The sequence below is a fragment of the Mesitornis unicolor genome, unplaced genomic scaffold (assembly GCF_000695765.1).
Source record: "Mesitornis unicolor isolate BGI_N332 unplaced genomic scaffold, ASM69576v1 scaffold2373, whole genome shotgun sequence".
In the NCBI taxonomy this organism is placed as follows: domain Eukaryota; kingdom Metazoa; phylum Chordata; class Aves; order Mesitornithiformes; family Mesitornithidae; genus Mesitornis; species Mesitornis unicolor.
In genome coordinates, this window is record NW_010176511.1 from 1 (window position 1) to 26241 (window position 26241).

The 26241-nt window shown below is 36.7% G+C and overlaps 1 protein-coding gene across 1 annotated transcript; it reads right to left on the minus strand.

Annotated features, from left to right (window-relative positions):
* Positions 1–520: 520 nt before the first annotated feature.
* On the minus strand, positions 521–25829 carry LOC104538514 (reversion-inducing cysteine-rich protein with Kazal motifs-like). The gene is made up of 11 exons (XM_010181748.1): positions 25742–25829; positions 22622–22680; positions 19762–19836; positions 18623–18659; positions 15980–16065; positions 14751–14798; positions 4903–4936; positions 3870–4067; positions 3215–3482; positions 1673–1852; positions 521–737 (listed from the first exon to the last, which is right to left on the minus strand). Exons 1-11 carry the CDS (start codon positions 25827–25829, stop codon positions 521–523), a joined length of 1290 nt encoding a protein of 429 aa, XP_010180050.1.
* Between the last annotated feature and the right edge of the window lie 412 nt (positions 25830–26241).

Genomic DNA, 26241 nt, shown 5'->3' on the forward strand with positions numbered 1-26241 from the left:
GTTATCTTTATTTTCTATGCCTTCATATGCATGTATCTTTCAAGACCAAGCATTTCCTTGATTTACTAATGTGTAATATGGGTTGAACTCTACATCACTACCTGTACTACTAACTGGTCTCTTTTCTATCCAATTACCTACTTAAAAAATTTATTAAAAGAACCCCCAAAACCAGACTTTTTTTTCAGACCTTCCTGACAGCTGAAAATCACCAGCAGGTCCCAAAACCGAAAAAGAAGAAAGGTTTTATAGACACCACAGAAAGCAAAAAAAAACAAACAACAAACCCCAACAACAAATCAACTTTACAACAGAAGCATATACATCCATCTCATTAACAGGCAAGCATCTTCCATTTACAATGATGGATATTCAAGCAATGGCAACTACACAAGCCATTCCCTTTCATGTTTGCCTTGTGAAGTTTTCCTAACGTAAGTCAAACACAGTCCTAGAGCAGCTTTTTGCTCTCATTAACATCCTTAGAAGGACCTCTAAACAAGTTTTTACCTCACAGTACTTACTTGCAGATAATACTTCCTCTAGATTTGCTGTGGCAAGGTTTAATCTGCAGTGAGCAGGCAATTGCCTTCCACATTTCTGGCTGGCACTTCTTAATATCAAGGACGGGAATATTTATAAATGGCATCTTAATACTCCCTTTTTCCCATAGCTTCATGTCATTCATGGCTCCCTGGTCTGACTGAGTATTGCAGCTCCTAAAAAGTTCTGTTGGTCTTAAAAGAAGAAGTTAAGATATGGCATGTACACATGAAAAAGAAAACATCACAATTTTACCTTTCATCATATGAATTCAATAACTTTGATGTGGCATGCTTTTTGTGGTACAAAAGGAATTAACCCCTTCCACAGTTCAGAAGAAAAAAATACACTCTTTAAGACTCAAGGCAGAAACTCCCTTCTCACTTCTACCTCTTAGACCAAATATCACTTAAATTTTTTTACCTGAAGAAAGTTGACTTATAAGCAAATATCTTAGATATCCTGAATATCTGTGTTAATGTTTCCTGGTGAGTCACTAATGCAAGTTGGTTTATCATTTATATTTGCTCAGATTGCATCTATTGCATATGTGATTCTACTGCTCATATAAGACTCATGCCACTGTACACCATGTCAAAGAAAAGTCAGAGATCTCTAATAACTAACAAAATTTCTTCTTTTCTTGAAATTCAAACTATGTAATTTGTAGACTTGCAATTACTAATTCAGATACCACTTTTAAATCATGCATTTTGCCTTAGAGTATAAAACCACAGAAATATCTCTGAAAGAAAAGGAATTTTGGAAAAGAGTAACATGTAAATTTAACAAGCATTTTAACCTTATTCGTAATACACAACATTCCAGTAATCATGACTGATCTGTCCATGTAGTAAGAAAGAGGAATATGCTGCTAATACATGATGACATTTTACAAGTCCATGGGTTAGCTTTTGTTCTTGTAAGTTTTGTTATGTCTGTTGTTAACTACATTTCAAAATGTTTATTCTAAATAAAAAGTATTTATTTTCAAATTCTCCACAGAAATATTTGCAGGAAGACAGCTACATACAATCTCAAAAGAAGCCTGAAAACATTTTATTTTATTTTATTTTTTAAGCCAAAGCACAGGAATTCCTTTATAAAATATTCAGTGTCTCTCTCCTACCTGTTATTAAAATTAGTGCAGTAAGTAAGATTTCTACAGCCCAGCTGACAAGGTTCCCGTACATCTGCTAAACAGGTCAACATGGAAACTTCAACTGCGTTATACTCACAGAAGCGATCAAATTCTTGCCAGCTCTGTGAATTGCCCCAGCTTGTGCTATAAAGTTTAGTGCAGAGCTCTCTGAAAGAAAAAAAAAGATGAAGAAAATAAAATCAAAAGAACAGCAGCCATTCAGATATAGCAGAGCCTATCATTTATTTGCTGATCACATCCTACGCTCTCTGTAGAAGGCTGTCAGTGCTCACGAAGTGTGCAAGAGTACTCAAACACTGTGCTCAAAGCAAATACCTCACTTCACTGTTTTCTACGTTTTCCAGCTTTGTTTAAGAAAACCTTTAAGCTGATCAGACTGAAACACTTCAGAATATAAAACCGCAATATCCAATAAAAAAATTAAAAGCTGGAAATCTGAACTAAGGACTTTGAGGTGAGAACTATCCCAGCTAATTTTACTTCTAATAAACCTATGCCGACATGATAATGAACAACTTCTAATCCCATCCTTCAACTTCAAATCACACTGTCTCCTCCTACAGAAATGTCTGGCAAGCAAAATACATTTCTTCTTTTGCCCTGATGTTTGAAACAGGTGTACTGTTCATTGCTTGTGTTTGAGATGTTTCCTGGTCTCAGAAATACCCAAGCCACTTTGTTCACAGCAATGTCCTACAAACTACAACAGTTCCCATCGCAACCAAAGGTACGGAACTTCACTGTACTACTAAAGTCTACTGCATACTGAAAATGTGAGGGAAGGATCCATTTTTAGAACTCATTGTCAAAGCAAGCAACTGAAAGATATTATAGCAACTGCCCCATGCTACTGTATTCTAAGAGATAATGTAACTCCAGGGCTCTACTACTGAACTTATTCTAAGATTCTGCTGCATTCAGGATCTGTTGTTTTGTTCCTGGAAACTTTGATATGAAAGGACGCAACAGCTTAAAAATAAATGTTTACAACTTATTTTGACGTATAGATACATTTAAAATGCAATAATGATCTAATTTTTTATAACCACTTTAAACTAAAAATGCTTGAATTATAGTTATTTGCAAGTGTGCAACTATTTGCTGAAAAAGGTTTTTTTTGAAGTGTCAGAATAGTTAGTTCCATTATTTAATAATTAAATAACCTAAGTTACTTCTCATTGACAAAAATCTGAATAGCATCTAGTAAGGAATACTGCTAAGGTTTTAACATGCAGGAACCAAGGACGTGAGAGTTTGTGCAGTTCACTGTTCCCTCGGCTCTCTTTAGCATCTGGTTAAGGCCTCTTTGTCTTGTTGCAGTATTGGCTATTACAAACACAAGTACGCACTGGACAGAATGTGACACCCATCTGATTATTTAAACCTGTGTTTTTTCTAAGAATTCACAGGACTCTCTATTTGATGTACGTGGCAGGATTCAGGCAAAGGCCTGATACGAGACTTCTGAAGCATTTTCACAGTTGGAAAAGAGGGCAGAGAGATACTGACCTACATGTGGAAGAATTTGCTTTAGAGCAGCAATGGAGCTTAGCTCCATCAAGGCCTGTTGAAGGTGGAGGGTGCACAGTGACTCCTGGGTGAACAGATCTTGAACTCTCAAGAAAACATTGCCAAAGGGGATCTTGAGGGAGGGGCATTGTTTTACAGCCTTCTATAAGTCCATCAACAATTTCAAGCTCTGTTTTCATTGACATTAGAATTCTTTTACAAGCAGTCTGACATGCGTAGTCTTCTGCTCTATCACAGCAATACAAACCTGTTAAAAAAGTTAAAAATTGTTAATGATTGAGCATAGAGCAACAACCAAGATGCATGACATAATAGGCCAAATTCAAAAAGTGCTACGAGGAGGCTTTCCCACCCCACAAATACTCTCAAATAACAGTGCTTCTTTTAAATGCAAACAGAATCAACCCTGGAAAAAACCCAACACCAGTATGTAGAATTACAGAAATAAATAAAAATCAATAATGCACCTACAAACAAAAGTTATTATATAAATTCATATGATTACAATTACAATACAGAAATGCATTAATACAATTTATACAATAGACACATTTTATATAAAAAGCGCACACAATCCTCAAACATTTTCAGTATTATTTACAACTTCCAGTAAAGAAGGGTTTTTTATACTTACTATCTGTAGGATTTCTCATTGGATATGACTGTGTATAGTTGTTCACACAGTGTATAAGCTGAGGGCTAATAGATGCACAGTAACTTTCAACTGCTTTAATTTGTGAAGGACCAGGAGAAGAGTCCGTCCGAAAAATTGCTTGACAATATTCCCGACAGTTTGTATGGTGACCTGCGTAACTGCAACAGACTGACCCCACTGGGGAAACAAACAAACAAACAAACAACAGAAAATCTATGGGTTCCTACACAGAGAAATGAAGAAATGAGCATGTCTGTACCACACACAATGATGCTCAAGGTATTACTGTGAAAAAACATTAAGAAATTCTTCTATGCTCTACTGAAGTAATATCTGCCTGCAGAATTACTTGAAACACCTGTAATTAGCCTTATTACATGTGTTTGTTTGGCTGGAGAAAAAGAGTCCCTAAAGCAGTGTTGAACTCAAGTTAAGTCAACTGGCTTGCTGCTGTCTTGATCTTCAGCTGTTTTGTTTTTTATTTAAGGTAATCAGACTTGTCATATAATTGAATTATTAGACAAATACTAAACAAATAAATATGTGAGTAGTATCCTAAAACTCATTAAAAATAGACAGATGGTATTGTGATTAACCCATTTTTTGATATGATATTAAATTCAGTTCTGGAAAAATACTTTTACCATAGAATTAATTCTGAGACAGTGATTTCATTTTACATAGACAAACAGGCACAAAACACTTGCATGGTACAATACTTCATCAGCATTTAATTTTGTTACTTAACACTTATCAAATGAATAAAGTAGAAGGAAAAAATGAGCTTCTAAGCAATCATCAAAATAGGACAGAAAAAAGAAATACAGATACAGAAATTAAGAACTGATATAAATTCTATGAACAGTAATTCATGCATGTGATTTGTCCTTATATGGAACTGAATCCATGTGTTTTGTGTATATGTACACCCACAGATTTTCTAATATTTTAGAGAAAGGTATAATGATATAGCAGAGAAACAGAAAAGACAAACTATTCATTACATACTTACTTTCATTTCTGTTAATACAACTAAAGAGAGCATTCTGAAATCAAAACAAAAATACTGTCACAAACCAGAAAACTTCAAATAAACATCTAAGTGTCCAGTCATTTCTTATAATGAGCTAGTAAACCTTTGTTGTTATTTGTTACAATTAGATCAGATTAAAACAAAAACACTATACAAAAACACTGAAAGTAGGTAATTGAAAGATTGGGGGTCATCTGAGTTCTGCGTGAACTGAAAAATAAAGTAGGTAAATATTCAAGCAAGTAAGTAGGAAGACTTTCCTGGACTAACTTAGAAACAGCACTCTATGTCCCGAGACATTTGAGGGTTTTTATGGTTGTTTTTAAAATGACAATAATTCTAATAATAATAATTCTGCAGAAAAAAAGAACTCTACACAGATGCACACATGCAGATAGAAAATCCTAACAAACTAACTTAACAACAATATATGTTAAATGCTAAAGCTTGCTATCAGCTCCTACAAACTGCAGCCAAAAGGGACAGTTGGGGGATATAAAACACGTAGAATGACAAAAGAAAGGAAACACATACATCATGCTGTTTTGTTTCAGAGGACTCAAATTCACAGAGCAAACTGTGTTGGATTGGGTTGGATCTTTAAAGGTTATCTGGTCGAACCCCCCAGCAGTGAACAGGGACATCTTTAACAGGATCAGGTTGTTCAGGGTCCCCTCCAACCTGACCTTGGACGCTTTCAGGGATAGGGCATCTACAGCCTCTGGGCAACCTGTTCCAGTGTTTCACCACTCATCATATAAAAATTTCTTCCTTATACCTAGTCTGAATCTGCCTTCTTTTAGTCTCAAACCATTATCACTTGTTCCATCACAACAGGCCCTACTAAAAAGTCTGTCCCCATCATTCTTGTAAGCCCTCTTTAAGCCCTCTTTAAAAACTGCTGTAAGATGTCCCCAAAGACTTCTCCAGGCTGAACAGCCTCAACTCTCTCAGCCCGTCCTCACAGGAGAGGTGCTCCAGCCCTCTGATAATTTCTGTGGTCCTCCTCTGGACCTGCTCCAACACATCTATGTCTGTCTTGTAATGAGGACTCCAGAGCCGGATGCAGGACTCCAGGTAGGGTCTCACCAGAGTGGAGTAAAGGGGTACAATCACCTTCCTTGAGACTACTGAACTCTTGTCCCAAAAAACCCACAGTCTTCCCCACATTGAAAAAGCACATTTCTTCTTAATAAAATTGATACTGTATATAAGCTTTCAATTTGACAATTGGAATAATTTCCATAAATTCCAATAATTTCAATTATCAAAGACTTAAAATATGATTGTGAAGAAGATGAATTTGAACTCCCTCCACACCTGACCTCCACGCTTGTCAGAACATCTCATTGTTAATGTATTTGATAATTTTTTATATAGTGACAAGACATCATCCCTATCTTTATAAAGTTCTTGAGCTCCTTAACTTCCCTTATCCCCATAATTAAGCAAATCAGTATTTTACAGAGCATCTAGAGAATAAAACAGAAACACCATCACACTGATCCACAGATATAATATAGGATTAAAATCTTGTTTCAGGACAGCAAAATATCAGATGTGCTACTATCTCTATGTAAGAAAAGGAAGGGATCTCAAAATGCAGACCTAACCTAAGCTGAGTTAAATTCTTCATCTATGTTACTAATATTCACTGCATTGCAGAGAAGTGGGTATCTCCAATAATTTTTGGGGTATTCTCATGAAAATTTGTACTGCTGCAAATAGATTGAAGTGCTACATTTCTAAAGTTAAGAAAATACAAATGTGTTAGGAATCATCTTGATGTTCTTATCTTTATATTTGTTTTAGAGATCGATTAGAGTGCAGGAGTTTGTTTTTCAGTCCATATTCTCTACTTGCTTTCTTCTCAAAGAGCATGTCAGTAAATTAATCTGGTTTGGTAGCACTGTTATTTTCCCCACCAGTCTAGGTAGGAATACAGAGAAAAACAAAGTAAATATCAGAGTGATCAAATCTCCCAGTGGCTAACTCATAAAAATACCAGAAACTACAACATCTGAATGCTGAGAATTTCCTCTCAAGCAGCTTGCTTGCATTCAGCTATGCTGAACAGGGAAGGGTAAATACAGAACATACTTCTGTTCGCAGGAGTGGCACAAACAGGCAGTCTCATCTCATCTCTACTGGACAGCTTAAGTATACAGCCCACATTTTCTGCACCTTTTCTTAAATTCTGACACCAGAGTCAGTAACTGTTAGAGTACCAACTTCTTATTTTGTGGAAGTGCTACTCATTAAGCACTTGTATTCCACTAAAGGACCAGAAAATTCTACAAGCCCACTTTCCCTTTTAAAAATCCTTTTCCTTACGAAAGTTTTGTAAGTACCTGAGTAAAAACATGATTATTTTTTAAATGTTATTCTTCATTTTCATAGCTATCTTCATCCTCCTTTCTGTTGTTCATTTGAGAGCAAGCACTTCAGAACACAGATTGGCTCTCTGTGTGTGAATTAGCATTCAAATGAACTGGCATTCCTGCACTGACAATTCTGATGAAAATCTGAAGAGCCAGAAGCATTATTCACTGTACTAAAAGACAGAAGACTCACATTTTAACTTAGATCTGAAAAGCCCAAGTTCCAACTTGCCAGTTACTTTTTATGCCATGTAACTTACAGTGCCACAATCCTGTTTTCTACAGTCTCACAACTACATAATCTTTTGGATAATGTATTTTTGGATAGTGAAATACGTTAACTGTCAAACACAAGATTTTAAAGAGGACAGTCCCAGTGCAGTTGTAAGCAGTATAACTTTCTTCTATTTACAGTCAGAAGTTAATGTAAAGCGTGGGTATACCATTGCAGATAGAGTCATTATTTTAGTGCCACAATAGAATAAACACAAATCTAATGTGAAAATATAAGTTAGTTTTACAGGAACATCAGCTACTTCTAATTTTAGTGATCATGAATAAAAGCACAGGTCTACTGAGAACACCTCACAGAAAAACTCAGTCTGCCCTACATAAAATAATGCCCAAAATCTCACAAAGTAACAATTCAGACATTTTATTTGCATTCTTCTAATATCATCTACCAAATTTCAGATCTTTTCTCCCAGGAGCACAGATACTGCCTCATTTCTCTGAGGTTGAGAATGAATTTGCAGCAACATTCCTCATCCCAGCAGTAAGTTTTTGTCTGACTCACTTCAGATTTCCCCTCTTTTACTCCTCACAAAGCAAATTCTGTCACCTGTTCATCTGTGTAACATGGACGAGGGACATGAGAACTCATGGAAACACCATGTAAACAGTCACCATTCTACATCTGTAAAGAACAGATTTATACTGTTTCCTAAAGGCTCAGGTCATTTTTATAGCACCACACATCCTTCTCTATGGATGTCACAAAGTCAGTTTCAATGTGGCCACCTGGTTTCTTTCGGACTTTCTGTGTATGAAAAAAGAAACAATTATTGGATGGGAAGTGCCATACACATCATCACTCTAACCCAAAACTGTCCTCAGAAGCTGCTGAAATTAGACTTCTCCATTAATTAATGTACCGGGACAGTAGAGGCTCCTGAAAAGGCCCAAGTCTGTCATGGTTATACCTAAGCACCTGACCATACTGTTAGTACAAACAGTACTTAGAATCTGCTGCTATAAATTCAGTTAATATTTGTCATGTTATTTAAAAGTTGAACATTACAAAAAAGTTATTAAAAAGCAGTTCAGGGACAGTAGTGCCACTGGCTCTGTTAGCTCAGATTGCAGTTTATATCTACACACAAACCAGAGGACAATATGAGAAGATTATGGTGTCTGCCAATGTTCCTCCTCTAAAAGGCTTGAGGAAAATTGTCTTCTTATAGCAATTTTACACACCAATTTTATACAGGCAGGATGCTCTAACAAGATACTAAATCTTCTTCTTTCTGTACTTTGAAACTATAGTTCCTGACACTGCTGAATCACTGTAATAATGCTCATACTTTCGTTCAGAGTAGGTGGTCTTCTCTTTTGCACCTTACTTTCAGCTCTTCTCTCCCTGTGCCCAGTTGTCACGTGTGTGCCTTTATACCACACCTCTGGCACTAATCATCTTCTCATGATCTGATTTTTCTCAGTAACCCTGCTGAAAACTCCTTCTTCTTATCTTCTATGAATTTAAATCAGGCATTTCAACAGGCATAATACCTGTCTCTGGCATAACGTCAGTAAGGTAAGAAGTATATTTGTACGGCTAGTAATCGGAGGGGATGTGTGTGGAAGAAGAGCAGCTGCAGGAAGAAAAAGGAAGAACTTCAGCGGCACTGAGTTATTAAAGCAGCTCACCATATTTATTGAAACTAGTGCCTGTAGTCACCACAGAATACAGTACTAGGTGGGATGATGACTTTGCTCTTTGTGTCAGTCTGGATAATTGCTCAGTTTCTCAAAAAGTACAGGTACAGAGGTGGGGAGTGTAGCTATACAGACATGAGAGAATCTTAAAAAAGAAAGAAAAAAAATTGTGTGTAGTCACCTGCTCAAAAATAAAGCTGATAACAGTGCTAGACAGTCACTCTGATTTGAATTACTACCAATCACTTAATCACAGAACACATGTAACGTCCATGCTAGCAAAGTAGCACTCATATTTAAGAAATCAGTAGCTTTCCTGCCCACTCAAGCTTCCTTCTGATCTGCTAGTGAACTGTTAGAAGAGAGATACAGAGAAAACAAAACAAAAGACAAAACAGAGACACAGGTAAGGAAAACCAAACCAAAATAACGCAGAAACAAAAGAGCGGAAAAGGCTGTTCTCTTTAGAGGAAGAACTAAGTCATCAAGATCTGGGAAAATAAGGATAAAAAGGCAACGCTGTGTACACGCACAGAGTCTGATACTTCATTTTCAACTTGTGAATAAAATATTCAGTGAACAAAGATGGAAATATTGGAATTTATAAAACACAAACATAATGTTTTGTTTTACTTGTGCTTTAATCTCATCTTTCAGACTTCTCTTTTTTTAGAAAAAAAAACACCAACAAAACAAAACAAATGTTGCTGAAACTGGTGATTAAAGCCAGTGAGACTGTAAGCAGAAGGAACGGGAAGTGGCAGGCAGACACAGGCAAAACAACCGTGGATGCCTTAAAGAAAAGGCATACACGGTTGGACCAGATGATATTTAAGGTCCCTTCCAACCCAAACCATTCTATGATTCTATGAAAACAGTCTAAAAGATGCTTTGGTGTTACAAAACTGAAAAAGGCAATTGAAGTTTATCCAGCAGAGAACATTGTCCAGTCTTCCTCACCAGAAGCTCCTTGAAGAAAGATTTTAGCCAGTACTGCAGGACCTAACTGGTTTCGCTCTTTTTGGAGCTCATCAGCTGCAGGTAACGGCTCAAAAAACAAAATGCATGCACACAAGCACAAATAGAGCAGAACATTTTACCAAAGGTAGAACTCTTCTGCATTGCAAGGTATGCTTTTATATTATAAGGGCATTTTTTTCTAAATGGCTGCCTCGTGTATCTTGAACAAAAAGTGACAGCGAAGCTGTTCTTTCACACCAGAAATTAAGGGTACTTTGCTAAAAAACAAAGATTATTTTCCTCCTAAAAAATTATCATGGCATCTCTATTCTACTAACTCTGACGGAAAAATACGTTTAGTACTGTTACCTGGGTAACCCCACCATGTTAAATATTTGAATATAGATCCTATGCAATTAAGGCCATCTTAATTTACCTACAGTTAACAAATACACGAGGAAACAAAATGCTTCCCTCTATGAGAACAGCAATGAGAGTCCTGTTAATATCTCTTTGACTTCACTTAATTTTAGAATATATCAGCAGAAGATAAAGGCAGAACGTAACATACTGTGATACTGAAATTTTAGAGTCAGCTGAAGTTTCAAATGATGGTGCATTCTGTTAAGAACTTTAAAAACTTGCAGTACCTAACAAGTAAGGCCAGGATTCTCCTGAATTATGTAAAGCAGTAAAGAAGTGGGAACATTTGCACAGTAAGGTAGAGCTAAAAATCACAAGAACTTAAACTTTGGCATAGATAACTAAGTTTTCTATCAACCTTCTTTGCACAGCAGAAAATAGAGACAAAAAGCACCACTAGATAGGATGACAATAATATTAGCTACAATCTGTGGTATATGGTGAGTTGACCATTACTTAGTAGGTAGTACTTCCAGAGGCAACACACAGCCATGTGCCTTCAGAGTTCATGAAAACCATTTTGGAACCTTTTTCTAAACGCTGTCCTGAACGGCTCCTTGAGTTATCATCTATTGTCTCAGAGTAACCCACACAAACAATTAGGTAAGAGCTAAAAACTGCTGACCGTATTTTTCAGAACAGGGAATTAGTAACCAGCATTCACTAAAACCTCAGCATAAAGCAGGATCATGTGCCCCTAGAAGATAAAACAAGCCAATACTCTAGCACAGTGAATACTTTTCTGAATCCCTACTACAACACTTGAAGCTCCAGGCACTGCATTTGAAGTTTGTGTTTAAAAACTGTAGGAAAACAAAGTCAGCTTAAGCTAAACAGTACTCAAATCTGTGAGAGCAAAAATATGTTTAAACAGACCAGAGACATCAAAAGTGTTTACTACTGCATGTCAAAAATAGTTTTAAGGCAGAAGCTGAATAACTGAATAACATTTCCAATTATATTTCAACTGCATGGGAGATGTTAATAGCGCTCAGCCGCAGCAAAGCTCTCATGATGCCAATTAACTGGAGAAGTTTCAATGTCTTATTTAGTACACAAGAAGTAAGAACTGGAGTTCTTAATGTGCAGAGAGGTGAGCTCATAGTATGCAGCATAGACACTCAGCTGCAATCTAACGGAAATTTTAGTACTACCCTTTCCATAAACTATTTTCAGTTACTCCACCAAGCATGTATCTCACGTGGGTTTTAAAGAAAAGCAAACAAAAAGCGCAAAACACCACCTCCCCCCAACTTTACACAAAATTGTAAAAATAGGAAAATCAGAAAATCCTACATACAATCCATACAGTCTCCACTTCTTTTTTTCTTCCTCCTTTGACTATTACCTACCTTCCTTTTAGAGGAAGATGAACAGGATAGCAGAAAGCTGGAAGAAGTAGTGAAAGATAAGAGTTGAGATGCACAGAACTAGAGGAAAAAGTGAAGATGACAAAATGAGCATCTGAGAAGCAGAAGACAGGAAAAGGGACCACCAGAATAAAATATTTCAAAAGAAGGCAAATAAAGTACATGTCAGTAATACTCAAAAATACTCAGCAAGTTGTGTTAAGTTTTTTAATTTCTGCATGCAGTGCTACTTGAAAACAAAAAATGTTTAATAGGACATGCAATCTCTAATGCACTCATCAAAAATAGCTTATTACAACATGATCAATTTCTAAAATGTGTAAAATTTCCAAATGAGAAGGATCACAAGCTTCATAAATATTTACAGTAAAAGTAAGCCATCTGATCAGCAGAAAAAGCATCTTCAGTTTATCTTGTGAAAAGCTGGCTAATCAATGCTAAAGTGATTCTGCTACTGTACAACCTGAGACTCTGCTTAGCAACTTCAAACTTTGTGACACCTCCTACTTAGAGCTTGGGGTTTTTTTGTTCACTGCTCTGAACCCTACACCCTACCCTTGAAGGCTTACCTCATTCTTCATGCTCACTAACTTAGTGGGAAGCTGAAAGGTAACTCATGAAGGTGCTTCCCTAATCTCAGAAGATTACAGAAAAGTACTATGCACAGTTCAGTCAACTAACGTAAGAAGCTTGTGGAAATCCTCTGGGAAATCCTTATGTGAGTATATAAGGAAGCTATAAAAGTTGGTAAGTTATGAAAGTGTATACAAAAAGGGAATTATACTTTTATATTCTTAATTCAGCTAGTTTCTACTCACATGTCATGTATTGTACTTACATACTCTATATTTCAATAACAGACTTGGGAGCTGAGGAACAAGCACTATGATCTATATTGTAAACTAATTCTCAAATTGAATCCTCATTTTCAGTGAAGGGGGTATTAACTCTTAAACACAAAGGCAAACACAGTATGTATGACATTGCATGCACGTGATTCACAGGCTGTTTCTGATCTTGCACCACCTCTGCTAGCTTTAACTGGCCACTCCCTTCCCAGTTGTTTCTCCACAGCCAACCCAAGTGAGTACAAAGTACAGTACCTGTCACAGACACAGAAGCTATGTACAGACTACAGAGGCAGCAGGACACATTCACCAAGGCACCAAGAATTTATTTTTGTTTGTTTTAAAAGGAGAAAGAATGACTAGGGTGGGAAAAAGTGCATGTTCCCTCCAGAAGTATTTTTTGGAATCTCTTATTTTAGGCAAAGCTCTCTTGAATTTTATATAACCAATGGGTCTCTTGAAAGCATTATAAGTGCTATTTTTCATGAGCAGTTGTAAGCCTAGACACATAGGAAAACCCATTGCCATACAAAATTCTGTAATAACTGAAGTTCTACCACAACCGACACTTAACTTCTGTCCCTAACACAGTAACAGTATCTACTGCTCCTAGTGCTCATTAAAAAAGTTCTTTCCTTCTTCAAAATCCAAAAGAACGATTCCTTCTTCTATCATTTTTCTCCCTCTCCTCTTCCAGTGTTGCACAGATAGAAAGAGTTAAGGTTTTCTGTACAATAACAGCAAGATCACTCTTAAGTAAGAGTGAGGGAGCCACTTCCAAAATTACAGATAAAAACTGGAAAAAGAACTAGGAAAAGTAAATAAGAAGACAAGCACCATTTTGCAGTCATTCTTTAATCTCTTACCTTTCCTCTCTTGTTCTCCTTCAACCCATACTGGCCAAACTCTTACAGCAATGCAGAAATCCAGAAAAAAAAGAAGGAAATAGACCAGCATAATAGAGGAGAAGCTTACAGATGTTGACAGTACAGCATATCATAGCACAAGAGGAGACAGAGCTACTGACAATGAAAATTAATTTTTAGGAGAACAAGCTATGGCAAATTCAACAGTGAAGAGTCTAGGAACATACTCTGCAGATTGTTCAGATAAAAGGACGAATTCAATGTTTCCTGGAAAAACAGAAGATCTCCTACACTTCTGCCCAAATCAAGAGAACAGAGAATTGCCTGATATCCTGAACTGTTGATAATGAGCAGAATTTATGTAAGACTACCTAATTCAGGGCAGGAGGGACTGAGATGAAAGGGAGGGAAGGAGGAATCTGCTTTTAATTAAGAAACAGATCGAAAGAAACCAAGTCCTAGCAGAACAGCATTTCTACAAATGGTGTTAAAAAGAATACAGGTAAAGGCAGATTTCTGAATATATCCTGACGATTAATTTCAAGAGCAGAACAGTAAAAATAATTGCCAGCATTCACAGTTTCACTGATCTTACAAAATTTATTCATTTGAAATTATTTACGATAGGGTAAGATACTTAAAAGGTGATTCCTTTCCTGAGTTTATTTCTTGAAGTCACTTTCAAGCTGACTCTCCCACTACAGAAACTGAAATGTTTCTGGCAGAATTGAATGCTCACAATGAATGTTCACTTTCATCACAGCTCCTGTGAAACAAACTCTTTTGGAATCCACGTCTCCATTTTCAAAGTTGCATCTTTTTCATTCAAATTAAGATATATACAAATCTAAAAAAAGACAAGCCCCTTTTATAGGAAATGACCGTACTTAAAAAAAACTGTAAAAGAGAAATAATTAACATTTGAATGAAAGTGCGTATATGCAGAAATAAGACTATAAAATGACTGGACTTTCCCTCTTTTACAGGGTACTTTTTATAAAAGTTTATTTTTAATAAGATATATCCAGATACATTTACACGTACCTCGTATTCCTTCCTGCAGATCTTTAAAACGTCATTCTTTGCAGAAGCCTGGAAAACCGATACATTTTTCCATTTGTAGTAGAAAATAATAAAATCATGTTGCCAAATAAAAACAATTCTACCTTTATATTAACTGTGATAACCACGGATTCACGATCTATTTAAATGTTCCTTTTTAAGAACTTAAAGAATCCATGTAAAGCTTTCAGAAAAAAAACAGAAACCATGACTATCAATACTACATTTCATTAAAATGCAAAAACCTCATATTTCTGCATGAAGCTTGTTCACATCGGAAGCACATAAAGCAACTTTGTTTCCGTGAAAGGTTTACCAGATACAGCAGAATAGAGGAAACATTTAGGAAATGGTGAAAGAACTTGAGCATAAAAATCTCCCCATTTTGTATGCTCAGTATTACTTTGGTGCTTCTTTTCCTTGTCCTCCCTCTTGTATGCACAGTCCGACAGTTCCTATTCTCAAACTGAGTTGCAGAAATTCTTCCTTCAAATTGCAGATCAGTTTCGTCTGTAGAGTACTTCTTACTCCTTCTTCATATGACAGATCTTCAAAATTATTGTTATTACTAACATTATTTCCCCCTCCAGTAATTTAAAATACCAGGGTAAAGTCTGATCTTAGACGTATTGTATCACTTTCTTCAAAATGCCTCCAAAACTCCTTCAAGAATAAAAATTAAAATCCAAATACTTTCCACTATCTCTAACATTTGGCAAGTGTCTTTATTTTAGTTTCAATGAAAATCACATGAAATGTATCAACCAGAGTCAGCTAAAGCAGAAAATATAGCCAAGATTCTGAGACAGCTGTCTGCAATCAAACAATACTGCATCCGATTCTGAGACATGATGTAACAATCATAAGATTAAATTAACAGAATTTCATAGGACACCGCAATGAATGACAGTGTTTTTATCAGGTCTAGAAAACACTTAAAACACTAGGATAAATCTGAAAACTTCACTAAGAAATGCATTTTGGAACAGATACATGTATCACCTTTTCTGCTTAGTCACACCACCTTGTTTGCACAGCAGTCAGCTTGGGTACTCACTGCTCATCTCTTGTCAAATAAACTATATGGGGTTTTTTTTCATAAAGTTCATAAACAGTAATGAATAAATAAAATTTGTACACAGTATTACAGAAATTAATTCAACACAGCATCATTTGATATTAACCACAGAAAAACAATCAGAAAGCCTTACCTGCTTACATGCTTGTCGACATTCCACAGCGATAGCCAGCTCACAGCAACCTAAACCAACCCACCCGTCAGACTTCTTCAAAACTCCTTTGAAAATAAGATGATAACACATATTACAGTAGAAAAAGAAACTATGCCATCCTTTTCCCTTTCCCCCTCATGAGCCAGTTACTTTACAAATTTGCTAATCCTGTTCTCATTCAAGGAGCTCACTTACAGATTACATTTTAACTGGAATTTAAGAAGTATTCCAAACCAACTTTAAGCAAGAAAAGAGCAAGTCTGTGCCTTAACAAATGCTGAACTTGGCAATGACAAAGTATCTTCTATATACTGAGCTTAAAGATGCTTCATGCAAACTATTTTGTACATCCACTGGAAATATCAGAGATTGAGAATTTGATTCATCTTATCTGAAATATAAGCCAACGGAAACCAACAGGAAAAAACCTCACTGAAATTAACAACATTATCTCCTACAGACATGTCCTCTCGTTGGTTTCTTCTACCAACTTTGTCAACATAGAATATGTTTCTTATTTTTTCTTCAAGCTTCCTGTACTGGTTTGTGTCTGGATGGAATTAAATTTCTTCAGAGTAGCTGGTATGGGTAGCTGGTATTTGTGATGAAAAGTGTTGATAATACAGGGATGTTTTAGTTATTGCTGAGCTGTGCTTACACAGCATCAAGGCCTTTTCTGCTTTTCATACTGACTCATCAACAAGTAGGCTGGGGGGAGCACAAGGAGTTGACAGGGGACACAGAGGGGACAGCTGGCCCCAACTGACCAAAGGGATATCCCAGACCATATGACACCATGCTCAGCAATAAAAACTGCGGAGTGGAGGTTGGTGGGGGCTGTCATGGCTTGGGGACTGGCTAGGCATCAGTTGGTTGGTGGTGAGCAATTGTTTTCTTTTGCATAATTTATTTTTCTTGGGTTTGTCTCTTTTTCCATGTCTTTGGTTTTTTTCCCCTTTCCATTTTTACCATTATTAAACTGTCTTTATCTCAACCCACGGGTTTTCTCACCTTTATCCCGATTCTGCCCCCTATCCCACTGGCACAAGAGTGAGCAAGGCCATGTGGTGCTTAGCTGTCTACCAGGATGAAACAACACCACTTCCTCTGTAGTTTATCCCCCTCAATAACATGGTTACACATCCAGAATTATCTTCAATAGAAGTTTCCCATTTCCCTGCCCCTCTTTTTTTCATTTATTTCACTATTCCAGTTATCCTAATTTCTTACCATAATGTTACACAGAAAAGCAAACTGCTGCCACAAGTGCCATAAAAGCTTCTCCTACATATGCTATACCATTAATTTACAAAATCCTACAGTGCATGGAATCACTGGAGAACACTTGAAAGAATCTTAAAAGTCGCTTACATCAAAGAAAAAGAAAACAGTAACAGAACTTCACATGCAAGAAGAATGAAAAGCAACTGGTTTCAGGGAGGTACAAAATTCAGGATACAAGCTCAAGAAACTACAGGACTATTTCACTTCAATGACAGGACTAAACTATGATTTACACCACCACTGAAGAAGTGCCTTTTCTGCCCCTATAAATCAGAGGGTAACAGACATAATTACCATACATAACTACCATAAAGACACTGAAGAGGCCTCACATCAGTTTAGAAAGTACATGATGACAATTTGGGAATGGTTCATTAACAAAGATTTCCAATGCTTTTTCACTTGCTTACACAGACCTGACACTCAACACAAAAATGCATTTCTCACTTACAGTAAAAGCATCTCCACTCATTTGTATACAGCTACTAAGCTTCAATGAAAATTAGGTATTGTCTCCAACTAAAAATTTACCAGGTTTTAGATGAGACAAAAGCACTGCAACTCCAAAAATTATTAGTGGTTATGTAAAACTAGCAAAATACAAGACAGCAGATCTCTTTGCATGCACTGGAATCAACAGTTCGACTCTGAAGTGGGGATGGGGAAGTCTGAGCAGATGCTGTAAAACTGTTACAGCCTCCTTTTTCCACACTACCATTTTTTTCTACTATAGCATGTTAATTTCACTCAATGTCTTTTAGAAATGACATATGATACCATAGTACTATTTAAATAAAATTTAATCAGGTTTTGGTCTCTCCTTTTATCATAACAGTCCTGTCTTCCGATTTATGCTTTAACTTCCTAAATCCACCTGTACCAAGCAGCTTGGTTCTTGATATGAGGTTTTGCGCATCTTAAATTGTTTGTCTAGTTCTTAATATTTGCCTACATTACTCATTTTTTTTTCAAATTATACTGCATCTAGAGCAAAGTTGCAAAAATCCATGATTTTACAGATTAGGCTAAGGTGTATTGAAACTAAAAATAATAGAAAACCTTTAAAGGAAAAAAACTTTGATGTTTCTTGGATGTGTCACAGAAGCATATGTTTAATCACACAAACTTATTAAACATTTTCTAACTAGGAAAAGAAGTGTTAAATAAAAATGTATAGCAACCCAGTTTAGACTAAAGCAAACCAGACACAAAATACAGTTTATAATGGAAGCATAATGAAAGTGAAATTATGAAATCCATAGAGGTGGTAGACACAACATCAAAACATGCATTTGTTGGAAAGGCAACACGATCCAATAGTAATCCTGTGTTTCCTACCTGGCAAAGAAGAATTTATGCAACCCCACACTTCTCCCTGGAAAGCAAAATGCAATTAAGCAAAAGTCTACAGAACAGGAGAGTTTCTAGCAGACACAAACCAGCATTTTCAGCATTTTTGCCCTGGCTTTTAAATATCCTATTGGAAGAATTATGATGTCTAAAACATATTTTGAAGAAGAACTACATGATATAAGCTGAATACCACTTGCTGCCATATACAGAGTATTGAATCAATAGCAGTGTTTTTGTCAGTGCAGAACACATTGTGATTACTTGGAATATATAGTCAACTTTCTCCACCACTGTTTAGAGAACTAAATAGCAACTGTTTAGACGAAGAAAAAGATTTATTTAGGATGAAGATCTGTGGAGAAACTTATTGCCCTAGCACTTCATTCCAGCATCTTAAAAACAACCCAAACAACATATATAAAGAGCTGTAGAATTGAAGTTTACCAGCACGAAAGGTTACAAGATCTGTTGGGTTCCCCTGACTGCAAAGCACTTCTGGTCTTAAGCACAGGTCCTACTAAATGACCTAAGTGGCTGATGGTATTAGGCAGAAGAATTCTGTAAATGTCGTGGGGTTTTTTTGGCATGAAACAAAAAAGGTGAAGAGCTTACAGAAGAGTTGCTGTCCCTATCTCTCTCACTACTGTTATAACTGAGATTACTAGCCACGCTGACTACACGGGATTCTTTACACTGGGGCTAGTATTAAAAAAAAAAAGTCAATCTGCCACAACTACTTAAGCTTACTCACTCAATGAAAGTTACAAATATCTTGAATAAGGAGGTTTAGGCAGCAGAGGAAGAATTCCATCTAAGAGTGGAATTTTAGTTCAACTGTCAGAAACAAGCATGGAAGTAGCATAATGTATAATGGCTTTACAAATTAATACAAACACTACTAATAATAATCCTACATTGAAGATCAAGTCGCATTATAAGAATTTTTCTAGTCCTCATAATAAGGAATAAAAAGCTTGAAGACATAACACGCACATTCTACCAGTTCAAAACTCAGCGAGTAAATAAAATACAAGTAATTTTTAAATCTTATTTTTGCAAGCAAAACTTTGTTAATATAAGAGTAACTGTTTTGTTTTCTTCAATTACAAACTAGCAAGCCTTACCATTGATTCTGGACAATACTCAGGTGCTCGCTGCAGTAAGTGCTTCAAACGGGAGTCACTCTTAGAAGACAAAATCTGTTAAAAAAAACCCCACACCTTAAAACACTACATACTGAGTACTTTCTTCAATTGATTTTTGTCCTTTTTAGTTTTCCTACTACTTACCTTTCAACAACTTTGACTAACAGATAATATGTAAACAACTCAAAGTTAAAATTTTCTTTTATATACCTATAGTTTTTCTAATATGTTGCACTTTAACTTCTAAACAGGAAAATTCCTTCTCCAATAATGATAATTTCCTCCTCAAACACTTCTATCAAAAAGTTTCTACTGAATAGGCAGTGTGAAAAACAGAGGATTTCTGCCCCACATATCAAATTATATAACTATTTACTTAACCTTCTGCTACACGTTACATGATCTCAGGCAACTCAACCCTTTCCAAAAAAACCAAAACCTGAAACAAGTAATTTTTGTGGAACAAAGATGAGCAAAACCTCGACTAGCTAAAGAGACTATCAAAACTAATAGGGGAATGAGTACTGCCCATGGCAGAGCAAGATCAAGTCATGGATCACCTAAGCAAAGTGAACATCCAGAAGTTCCTAAGACTGGATGGGATGCAACTGAGGATGTTGAGAAGCTGCCCACTGTCACTGCAAGGCAGCTTTGCTATCATTTTTGAAAGATCATGGTTGTTGGATGAGGTCCGCGATGACTGAAAAAGGACAAAACTCACATCCATTAGAAAGGCAAGGACAGGCTATTCAGCCTAACCTCACCCTGCAGATAGACTGTGGAACAAATCCTCACAGAAGCCATGTTAGGGCACATGAGGGACAAGGAGATGTCAAGAACCTCTCCACAAGAAATGGCTGAGCTAACGCTCAAATTCCCGTCTGTGCACGCTGGTCACTGGCAATCCCTAAGCATTAGTTAAACAAAAATATGGGGCATGAGCATGCTCTCTTTCCCTGCTGTCCCTGGCATGCAACTTCAACGTTTTACGGCTCAAACAACAAAGTCTAGGAGGAAAGCTTTTTGTTTTAGATTGAATTAGGTACATGTCAGGATGGTAAAGTGTGGTGGTACAGACAAGTGCATGGCAAATATTTTAGAAGAGGTGTTTGGAAAGATGGAAAACGGCAAATCATTCAGCAAACTCTGTTCCCTTACAGTCACTCCCCACATACATAAACCTTCATCCTAAAATTCTGCGTATGAGACAAAGGGGTAAGTATCAGATAATACACTCCAAAACAGATTCAACAAAGACAAAGCATTTGAATTGTGCTGCACAAAACTGTTAATGTACAGAACATGAAAAATCAGTAGAAAAATAGTAGACAGCCCCTTCAGCCAGTTTATTTGCCTGTATCAAGGGATCATTCAGAAAACGACGCTACCAGCCTGATGTGAGGTAACTAAGACAGCTCCTTATAGAACAACTTGAGGAGTAGCAATCTTGCTTTAGACTTAATCTAGACCTCTCACCACAAAGGCTCTGAGTATGTTGATTATAGTAGAGAGATCATCCAGATGAGGCAAGATCAGAGTATCTTACAAAAACCACAGGAAACCCCACACAATAATTAGAAGTGGTGTAAGAGAAATGTGAGGAAATTTGACAGTAAAAAGCTCAAGGGCTTTCATTAAAGAGGTAACAGGAATTCACATGATAAACTTGGAACTTGAAACCAGTGGAATAGAAGAAAGAACTGGACAGATTATTCCAAATGCCCTCTCAATGCAGCTACTAAGCCTGTCAAGTAAATTTCTTTACAGGCATGGATATCTTTCTCTTACTTACACATAGATTTTGACACAATCTTTAAGACTGAGTGCTATAATTTTGTTTATAACACCATACACAGTTTTGCTTACCTGTATTCAAAGAGATAAACTTATGCTGGAAGGGCTGCAAGAATAATTACAGGAATTGAGAGAATATCTTACGCAAAGAGATTGCAAGACTTTTCCTTGTTTGGCCCAGCAACAGGAAAGCTGAAAGGGGATTTGGTTGCATTCTATAAATATATCAGGGAGGGAGAAGTGCAATTTAAACTGAAAGTTTTCTTAGCATGATTACAGATAAATATAAACTTAATCATAACCAGGTTTAGTGCTTGAATAGCCCCAAAGTGGGTAATGAAGACAAGAAAAGGGAGTAAGTATGGTGCAAAAACACAATATAAAAATTGTGTATATGTGTACCTATACTTGACTGATGTAAAATTTTTATGTATATAAATTTATAGAAATACACACACACAAAGCTGTACAACATACTATGCAAAGGTACAAATTTAAACATAAGTTGTGGAAAAATATTTTCCAAGCTTGAATTTAGCACAAACTGCTCTTTGTTATTACCTTATGAAGAGAGTAAGCAAGCAGACACTTGCTGGATTCACAAGGCCATATATCATAACGAGCATCTTGGATGCTTAGCTAAGAAACAAGAACCAGCAGGAAGAAAGAATAGCACCAACATCTTGTTCTTCATTTTAAATTCCCAAAAACTTGGAAACACACAAGATTCAGAAACTGGGTAAAATACATTCACCTCTCCCATTTCATAACACGCTTATCACTTCTTGACCAAATCCTGACCTCAGATTTGTATCTCTATTTCTCCTCAACTTCTGCAGAATCTCGTTTTCCACTACCGAAAGGAAAGAGGACTAAAGCTTTAAACCTTTAAGTTCTCATTTAAATAACAATAATACTACATCTCCTGAGTCACACATAGTATTCACACAGAAAATAATGTGCTTACAACCCTAATCTTGCTACATCATTGTCTAAAGGCATGATTTCAACTCTGAGGGATAAACCAAATTTAAAACAAGCTTACCTGTTCACAGACATCACGGCACATTAAGTTGTCCTTTGCACGGTAACAACAAGACAAGCCTATGGGGAGGAAAAATATATTTAAAAGACTTGAAGCACTTGATTATCACTTCTGAACAAAGCACCCACTTGATGGTCTATCAGGGCAATTTGTCTGGTCCACTGATGACCATGAGAAATTTTCCTTCCCAGAAGGCAAAAAGAGCACGAGAAATTTCTGTTCCAAAGCTGATGCAGATCCATTCATCAAGTTTCACAGAATTATCCCTGAGCACTCACTGCCACCAAAGAGAGATCTTACTCCTCTTCCTGCTGCTTCTAGCCACGTTTTTGCTGCTTAACTTGCACTAGCTTGACACCTGCCAATCCCTTCATAAAGCAATTGGATTTATTAACCCAGGTAAAATAATTTTTTTTAAAAAGTGAACAAAAAACATAACCAAAAAACTCCATAGAAACTATATACCTTTGTAAATGGAATCATCTCACAGAATCTGAAAAGTGCAAGAACCAGTTAGGAACAGGTGGAAAAGGAAATCAGAGAGGGAAGCCCTTTTCACACAGAGGTGAGCGCAACTGTTCATTGAACTCTGGTTTCTGAAAAACTTCGAATAAAACTGTAATTTGTTTCACCAGTGACGGATGATTATGAGTGGTTTTGCCTGACCAGATGGAAGTCATAGAGCAAACTCAGATATGAACACATCAACAGGAAAACAAATGAGAAGCGAAGCACTGAGAATACATGAAATGTATTAAAGTGGCATTTTATACTTTGTTGTGCTTTGCTCCCCCTACCATCCAACTATTTCCTTCATTCAGAGTAAGCCTGGCCAGTATAAAATGAATTGCACAACTCCTTGATAATAATTTTCATCCTCGCTGCCCAGTGTTTGGAACAGCGTATTAGAGAACAGACAAACAGCAGGGTCCTTCAAAGCTCTCACTTCCACACACACCTTCACACAATGGATCATCTAACGATTGCACATTTCTGCTCAGCTGTGTCTGAACTACATGTCACACCAATACAACATAAAAGCAATACTGTACAATGACACCACACATATGAAGTTGTATTTCACAATCCATAGTTACTGATAGATTTTGGCTGAACCAGTGAAAGGGATTTTGGAGATTAACTCCTTGATAATTTCACAGTTTACAAGTGTTTTCATTTGAAGGCTTAAAGCCATTACAAGAAGATATCCACTTTAAAACCCGAAAGGATCCACCACCACCAAATCCAAAATTCTCCAATACTGAAATGACATTAAAAAAAGAAAATAAAATTTCAGCCTGAACTTGTCGAGGAACTGGGAAAAAAAAATCATGGAAAAGGCTGTCTGAAACAGTTATGATTTAAAACAGCTACTACAGGACTAAGCTATATATAATGCAGAAATGCATCACTCCTGAAGAGAGAAGAAGAGACTCCAAAGTAAGACTCATAACTGGTGAATGTTTTCATTAGTAATTAGAAAAAACACAGCAAAATGCCTGGAATAAATGAGGACAGCACCAAATTCCTACTTACAACACAATGAAATGAAAGAATGAAATTATAAAATTGACTTTAATGGTTTTTTGCCAATTTTCTACCACTGCAGAAAAGGACTAAGCTATGACACAGATAGCTTAAAAACCTTTCCAATTTGAGGGCTATCCATGGGATTTTGTGGGTTTTCCTGCACTATGTTCAGTAAGCTGGTCTGTGCCAAGAATCAACTTCATCCGTAGCATGCTCCACCACGTTCAAACTTCAGTTATTATTTCACTAAACTTAAAAGCTTTGCTTTACACTTTCTGAACCGTGTTATAAAGCCATGGTATTAGAAATATATAACAACAATAAGAATCATTAACTTTTAAGAACAGTCAGATTTTCTTAGGGTAAGAGCTGCACTTATTTTCAGAAACATTTCTAAATTTCAGTGCCTATGCAATGTGTCCGCAAGCACATTAAGACAGTGCTGGAGAAAACATTCAGGTTCACAATGAAAAGCATTGATATGATGATATCCAGCAAATTAACTATCATAATTTAAAAAGCCAGCCAAATGTTCTTAAAACATAGGCTTCACTTACAAACAGAACTACTGGCTACTCACTCACATTTCTGTTGTTTTGTTTCACTGCAGGTTCCAGGAATTTTTCATTATACAAATTATTATTGAGAATAACTGCTACGCTTAAGAGACTCAAGAATTCAGAGTTTTCAACCTATAAAAAGAATTTACATTGGCTTAGGTGACAATGCATACGTTCAACTGCATATGTCACTACAATTTGAGTTCACTAATATCTCAGGCAACATTTTATTAAACGCTCCTTCACACAGACTACTTAATACTCTGTGGCCTTTTATCCATTAGTTTTCAGTGTCTCTCAACCCTCCTATGATGAGCTAACACATATCCAGGATAGTTCTGAACCACTTCCACTGCTGAATTTCAAGTCTTATCAATTATATTAAAGAGTGTGATGATGACATAACAATATACTAAACTTCATGGTTGTTTAATTCCTTCTATGCAAAATCCTAAACAATAGGTGGTACCTTGAATTAGCAGTAAATTAGACTGGCCCAGAGTGATCTTCAGTGCTTACGTCAGAAATAGAAGCTATTAATAATATCCATTCCAAACACAATTCCTCAATTCTCTTTCCAGTTAACCTCTTCTGCAGTATCTTATGACATCTCTTTCAGCTAGCCCCTTCCTTTCTCAATCCCACTTCCTCTAGTTTTACAAGAAAAATTACAGATTTCAGTTCAAGACTTTATTAACATGCAATTATGAAATATCTACACTTTCTTCTTTGACAGGATCTTCTATCTCAGCAATAAGAGTAGGCTTATAAAGGGAAAGGCTGGATAGAGTATGTCCTATTTCATTCCACTCACTTTTTACTGCCTTCTTCCTAAAATCATGCCTCACTAGGAATCAGCACTATAGAAAAATAATAAAATGTCCATAAATGCCTCAGTGATTGCAGTCTTCTGCTATAAAACATTATGCATTTGGTATTTTCCATTCCTGTGACAGCATTACCAACATGATCTATGTATTAAAAGCTATTTGCCAATATCTGTTCTTGTACTGTCTTCTTTGTTCATTACCCTTTTTTGGTCTTGTCAAGAAGTTATCTGCTATCGCAGCTTTAATGCCAGAAACTATTTTACCACTCTCCTTCTCTCCATTAACCATCTTGCCTTCACTTTTTAAAAAATTCAATACCTTGTTCAATACCACTCTTCTTACAAAAAATGTTCGTAAAACCAGAAGGAACACAAGCCCTGGAATACAAGGGCTGTTTTGACATTTCACATGGCAGTCCAGAAGTCTGGTTTTATCCATTTGGAGCAAGACATATCCACCAGGTCATCTCCACTCCCAGTTCCACTCTTGGGAACTGACCTACTGCCAGAATTGACAGCCGAAGACACAAACCCCCTGCCCCGAGCCATGTAACCCAGCGGGGTAAAAAAAGGAGGCCATCCCCATCACACTGCCAGGCGGGATTGGGGTAAGACAGCCGTACCCCTGCACCTCACTCACCCTTCGCTCCCTCAGCCCCCTCTCTCCAGCTGTCGGCCTTCGCACCGGGGTTTCAGGCGGG

What these genes read in the sequence shown, in the direction of transcription:
- LOC104538514 (XM_010181748.1), bottom strand. Translation starts at nt 25,829, where the DNA reads ATGGTTAATGGAGAGAAGGAGAGTGGTAAAATAGTTTCTGGCATTAAA. An exon ending in AGTATTGTCCAGAATCAATG is followed by an intron (nt 18,660 to 19,761) that starts GTAAGGCTTGCT and finishes TTTGCTTTCCAG; the next exon opens with GGAGAAGTGTGGGGTTGCAT. An exon ending in TGCACTAATTTTAATAACAG is followed by an intron (nt 738 to 1,672) that starts GTAGGAGAGAGA and finishes TCTTCTTTTAAG; the next exon opens with ACCAACAGAACTTTTTAGGA.